We start from the raw sequence: 6,415 nt of genomic DNA, 5'->3' as shown, positions 1-6,415 counted from the left end.
TGTGGTGGGGAGGCGGGGAGGGGGGGGGGGGTGACCCAGACACCTGGGTCCTTGGTCACAGCCTCTCTCCTGTCCCCTAGTCTGATGCTGTCGGAGCAAGACCCTGCAAGGTAGCAAGGAGCACCCCCCGTTGTATGAGAACGTAACCCCCCCCATCCTGGACAGGGACAGCGGTGAGTGACAAGGGCTTGACCCCCCTCCACCACTGCCTCTCACCCCCACACACAACTCCCCCCCCCCCGGGTCTTCCCCTCTGTCCCCTATGGTGCCCGGGACACTTGAGTCCCTGGGGGCATTTCTGGTGCTAATGACTCTCTTGCCTTGGTCTCTGCCCAGGCCCAGCCCGGGAGCTCCCCCGACCCCACCTACCAGGTAAGGGCCTCCCTGGGGTGCTGAGAACGGGGCAGCTCATCACAGCTGGGAGCCGGGAGGATTTGGGAGTGCTCCCCCGCCTCCATCTCCTGCCTGTGTCTGGGATCGGCCCCTTCTCCCCCCAGACGCTGCAGTCCGGCACCAGGGACCTGTATGAGGAGCTGAGGACCTGAGCGATGCCCGCTTCCACCTCAGTGCACTTGACCCCCTACTGTGGACAAATGAAACCCAGCTGGTTTGCTGCTTCCCTGGGCCCCAATTCTGTGTTTGGGTTTCCAGGGGTTAAAGGTCAGGAAAGGGTGCCCCCCCCCAGACGTCAAGGTCCAGAAGGCATTTCTGCCTCCTCCCCTCCCCGGGCGAGGAGAGAACCCAGGGGTCTGGACACCGAGCTCCTACCGCCTCCCCCTGCAGCGCCGGGAGGGAGCCCGGGCGTCCGGTCGGATTCAGTGAGGTGGGAGGCTGAGGAACATGGTTTAATCTGGATGATCCTGGGATGGGGGGACAGGGTGGGGTTGGCGGTCCCCTGGGCTTTTGGGGTTCCCGGGGTCTGAGGCCAGCACTGGATTTGCGTGGACACAGACTCACCGTGTAGCGGCGCCTCTATCTCCTTGCTGGGCTTCGTGTCACTTGGGGGTTGAGGGCATTGGACCCAGGCATCCAGGCTCCCAGTGAGCTGGGGATGAATCCAGGTGTCTGCACTCCCAACACCCCTGTTCTCATCACCCCGACCCCACCCGGACCCCAGTCCTGTCCCAGAGCTGAGAGGAGCCCCGGTGTCCAGGCTCCCTGCTTTGACCGCTGCACCTCACTGCCCTCCCAGAGCTGGGGGAGGAGCGGGGCGGGCACCCAGGCCCTGCAGTCCTTGTTCGGTACCTGCGGGTCTGTTCACCCCCGGGCTCCGCTGCCCCCGGCCCAGGTGCCCTGTGGGGGGGGAGCTGGGAGGGAGCCAGGAGGGGCTGCCCCCGGCGGAGGAAGCCTGGCCCTGGCCCTGGCCCTGGCCCAGGGCGGGGGGGGAACAGAGCCGCCCCGCCAGGAGCCACACAGGAGCCCCACCATTGCTGAGGGGCAGCTCCCATCTGCCACCCTTGTACATGCGTGCACACACACTGACGTGTGCCCTACACATGCGTGCATACACATACATGCCATGCCCTCACACGTGTGTCCTGTGTCTTCTGTCCCAGGGGTGTTTCCACTGTGCCCCCCTGGGACCCCTAGCTCAAGACTGGGCCAGGGTGCAGGGGGACAACCACGGCTGCACTAACGAGCTCCGTCACTTCTCCCTGCAGCTTCTGCACTGGCCGCCTGCCTTTGCCCAGCGAGGGCCCAGGTCTCTCTCCATCGTCCGCCAGGGCAGGACTCTGTGGTGGGGACCAACATTAGCCTGCGGGTGCATGGTCTCCCATCCCAGCTCCTGAGCTGCACCTGGTACAATGGGACAGACCATATAATCCTGGTGTTTTGCACACTTCCAACCACTGTCACAGACAAGGGCCTGGCCTTCACGGCACAGATGTCAGTGGAGTTGGACTGCATGCTGCACATTGCCCTCCCAATGTGCCCCCAAAATTGCTTTTCACACCCGACGCTCATTCAGGCCGTCTGGGTCAAATGAGTTTGCCAGAGCTCATTTCAGGGTCAACAACCTTTCAGCTGCCCCAGGCGAGGGGTGGGCAGGGCAGTGGGCCAGAGGCCCTGTATCAGGAGCAGCCAGCCTTGACACAGCGGCCCCCACTCTGGGCATGGGGCTGCCGGGGACCCAGCTCTCTCCATCTGCCCCCTCCATCCCAATGCGCCCTACCGCGCCATGCACCTCTGCCCCATGCAGTACCCACCTTGCCACTGGCGGCTCCAGCGCAGCGTCTCCATGGCAGAGCTGGGTCACACTACCCTAGGCAGCTGGCATGGCCAGCCCTGTGAGTCCTGGGGTGGCCCTGGCGGTGGCCCTGCCAGCCCTAAGCCCTGGGATCCTGGGGTGACCCTCACATCCCCCTCTGCATTCCCCACAGCGCTGTCTCTGCCCAGGATGGGGCCCTGCAGCCCCTGTGCCCGTGGGTCTGCTGCTCTCCCCAAGCTGGGGGTGGGGGCAGGCCCCACTGCCCCCCCACTGCCGTTACCCCTGCGGGGCAGGGCCCTGACAAGGAGCTGAGTCACCTCCACGCCTCTGGTTTCCCCTCCGGGAAGCGAAAGCTGGGGGTGGGGGGCAGGGTGGGCTCCTCTGCTGATTTTCTGAGCCAGTTTTCTGGAGCGCATCCTCAGTCTCGCACCCAGCTCCTGCCCAGGCATGGCCGGGCCCTGCCCACTGCTGGTGCCCCACAACACCGGCACGACACCCGACCGGAGCCGCCTGGGCTCTGACTTCCTCCACAGGGGTCACAAAGGTCCCCCGCAAAATTACAGGTGTGGGCAGATCGCCCTAAAACACCCAGGCTCCCACAATTCCTTGGGGTGGGCCCCGGTTTGGAGCATGGGCAGCAGGGACCCCGGTAATGTGGCCTTTGCCCCATTGGCACAGAGACGCTGTCGCAGCTCAAGGTGACGCCGCCGAACATCACGGTGGTGGAGAGCTGGGCCCTCAAGTCCACGTGCGAGACCCCCACTGGCACCGAGACGCTGCTGCGGGACCATGACGACTCTGTCCTTGTGCCTGGCGGCTGCATGGGGCTGTCCCCGGGAAACCGGGCCCTGACGGTGTTGGGGGTCAGCCAGGACGACGCTGGTAATTACACTTGTGAGGTCAGGAACCCCGTCAGCCACAACCGCAGTCACCCTGTCACCGTTACGGTTGCGTGCGAGTATCACAGGCCTGGGATGCGGCTGGCTCTGGGGTGGGCGCCAGGGAGGGCATCACAGGCCTGGGATGTGGCTGACTCTGGACCTGGCTCTGCCCCCCTGACCCTGCGCCTCTCCCCACAGATGGGCTGGATGCTGCCACTGTCGCCCCGCCAGGGCCCTTGGACCAGGCTGTAGGCTCCGGGCTGGGGCTGACATGAGAGGCCGGCTCCTTCCCAGCCCTGCGATACAGGTGGTTTCATAATGATACTGCGCTGCCCAACGTGAAGGCAACCGTGACCCTGGCCATGCTGCACCGGGGCCAGCAGCCCCTGTAGCAGGGCACGTACTGCTGCGAGGCGCACAACCCTGTCACCGGGCTCGCGGCCGCCAGCTGCCCCCTGGACCTCCCCCATCTCCTCTCTCTGTCTCTGACCTGCCCCTGTCTCCCCGCAGACTCCATAATGATACTGCGCTGCCCAACGTGAAGGCAACCGTGACCCTGGCCATGCTGCACCGGGGCCAGCAGCCCCTGTAGCAGGGCACGTACTGCTGCGAGGCGCACAACCCTGTCACCGGGCTCGCGGCCGCCAGCTGCCCCCTGGACCTCCCCCATCTCCTCTCTCTGTCTCTGACCTGCCCCTGTCTCCCCGCAGACTCTGCAGCCCAGAGTCCAGGACCTGTACTGGGAGCTGAGGACCTGAGCAAGGTCCCTCCCACCCCCACCCCAGAGCCCAGCTGGTTTGCTGCCTCCCTGGGCCCCAGTCCTGTGTTCAGGCCTTCCAGGATTCAAAGGTCAAGGTGGGCTTTGGCACCTTGGAAATGCGGTGTCAAGGTTGAGGGGACATCTCTGCCCCCTTCCCTCCCAGCGCCTGGAGAGGACCCAGGAGTCCGGGTCCACAGCTTGTGTTGCCCTGAGGGGTCAGGCCAACTCTCAGGATCTCAATATTGTGCTGTTAGATAGAAGGGTGTGGTGTACAATTGCACAGGCACACACTCAAAAATCACACTCTAGGTGTATGAACCCCCATCAGGCACGCACACGCACACTACCAATTCAGGCACATACACATCCAAAATTACCAGCTTGGGCAAATGCACGCCTAGCTCCAATTCAGGCACCTACACACACTATACAGACCAAAAGAAATTAGAGCAGAATCAACTACCAATACCTGCACACCCAATACACATACATGGATCACTAATCCGTATATCATGCACACAGTGACATACATGTATATCAGTTCACGTATATACCAGTCACCTACACACACACACAGGTGAGTTCCTAACGTGGGTGTTGTGTGTATGTATGTGTTTGGTGTACCTGCGATACCTGGGGGAAGGTTAAGGTAAGGGAGAGTGAACGTGTAGGGGGTGAAAGTCGCCGGGACTGGGATTAGAACTGGTAGACTAAAATGAGAGCTGGGCTGAGGCTTGGGGTTACTTTGGGTCACTGCTGATGGAGACTGAGATAAAAGCTGCCAGTGCTGGGATTAGAACTGGCAGGCTGGAGGGGAGTTGGGGTAATTTAAGGTTAATTGGTGTTAATTGAAAGCAGAAAACAGGCAGAGCAAAGGAGCAATGCTGGGGAGAAGCCCAGAGGCTGGGGCTGGAGCTGGAGCAAGGAGGCTACAGGGGAGCTAAGAGGTATGTGGGGACAGGAAAACTGGGAGTGGGGCTGGGGGGGAGGCTGGAGAAGGCAGAGAAAGATGGGGATTATGCAGAGGTGGCAAGAGGCAAAAAGTGGTGTTCAGTAAAACACACCCAACTGGGGGTTACTAGTGATAGTGGTTTTATTGAACAGGGGAGATGGTGACACAATATTTTATTGGTTCCTTTGTGCGTATGTGCACGCACACACGGCACATACACACACAAGCACGCACACACGCGCGTACACACAAGCACACACACACACACACACTCTGGCAGCAGGGGTTAAAAGAGGCTTGGTGCAGGGGCTGAAGTCTGGGAGGAGAGAGATAGAGTCCAAATTGGAGGAGGAAATATGCAGGTGATATCTATCTGACCCAGGTTGAAAGTGCGTCCTCGATGGCCAGTCGGGGTCTCCTTCAGCTCGGTGTTGTCCAGAGGGGGTTGCCAGCAGGGCATCTGGGTGGACAGGCGGTGTGATGTGGAGCTGGTCTGGTTCAGATGGAGAGGGCATACCAAGGAGTCGGTCCTCATTCCCCCTTTCTATGGGGAAGACTACCTCTGATCTCCTATGGGGAGGGCCTGTCCAGGCAAGGGCAGTCCTGTCCCAGAGGGCCCCAGGTGTTCTTACTGAGCAGGTGCAGCCTGGCACAATGGGGGGTTGCCTCGTCTTGAATGCTGACAATGGTGGTTGCCTTGTTTCTTGAATGCTGAGGGTGGTTCCAAGGGCTGGGTCGTTAGTCCAGGAATTGGTGTCAAAAAGGCTAACTTCAATGAGCTCAGGAGGTCAGTAAGCGAAGCACTGAAGGACAAGAGCCTCGGTGAGATGGGAGTCCAGGAAGGGTGGTCGTTCCTCAAGGGAACGATCTTTCGGGCACAGAAGGTGAAAATCCCACTGCACATAAAGAGTGGCAAGGGGGCCAAGAAACCCTCTTGGGTGAACAGGGAAATCAAGGAAAGCCCAGGGATGAAAAAAGAGGCATACAGACTGGAAGCAGGGGGTAGCCACCAAGGAGGAATATACCTACTTGGCTCGCACTTGCAGGGAGTTAGTAAGAACGGCCAAGGCAGCAATGGAGCTTAGGCTGGCGACTAAAATTAAAGACAACAAAAAGTTCTTCTTCAGGTACATAGGGAGCAAAAAGAAGACACGACGCATGGCAACATAGGACCCCTACAGGGCAGACTAGGGCAATTAGTAACAGATAGAAGGGACAAAGCTGAGCTCTTCAATGAGTTATTTGCATCAGTATTCCTGAACACGGACGTAGACGTATCACCAAATGGGACTATAGACAGGCACAAGAGGGACACCGGCCCGCCAACAGTTAGTGTCGACCTAGTGAAGGGACACTTGGAGGGGCCTGATGTGTTCAAGGCAGCAGGACCAGATGATCTTCATCCAAGGGCGCCGAAACAATTAGCCAATGTCATAGCAGACCCACTGGCATGGCTGTTTGGGCGCTCATGGTGCTCAGGAGAGGTCAGAGGACTGGAAAAGGGCCAATGTGGTCCCTATTTTCAAGAAGGGGAGGAAGGAGGAGCCAGGTAACTATAGGCTGGTTAGTCTCACCTCTACCCTTGGGAAAACCTTTGAAAAATTATTAAGGAT

The 6,415-nt window shown here is 60.0% G+C and overlaps 1 protein-coding gene across 1 annotated transcript; it reads left to right on the top strand.

Moving 5' to 3' along the window:
- The first annotated feature begins 548 nt into the window (after window positions 1-548).
- Window positions 549-3,365, top strand: LOC112548862 (carcinoembryonic antigen-related cell adhesion molecule 5-like). The gene is made up of 3 exons (XM_025195608.1): window positions 549-660; window positions 2,888-3,163; window positions 3,289-3,365. Exons 1-3 carry the CDS (start codon window positions 549-551, stop codon window positions 3,363-3,365), a joined length of 465 nt encoding a protein of 154 aa, XP_025051393.1.
- The last annotated feature ends 3,050 nt before the right edge of the window (window positions 3,366-6,415 follow it).

This window comes from Alligator sinensis, unplaced genomic scaffold (assembly GCF_000455745.1).
Source record: "Alligator sinensis unplaced genomic scaffold, ASM45574v1 scaffold1721_1, whole genome shotgun sequence".
Lineage (NCBI taxonomy): Eukaryota > Metazoa > Chordata > Crocodylia > Alligatoridae > Alligator > Alligator sinensis.
Note: the sequence above shows the minus strand (reverse complement) of the source record. Positions and strands in the feature narration are given on the sequence as shown.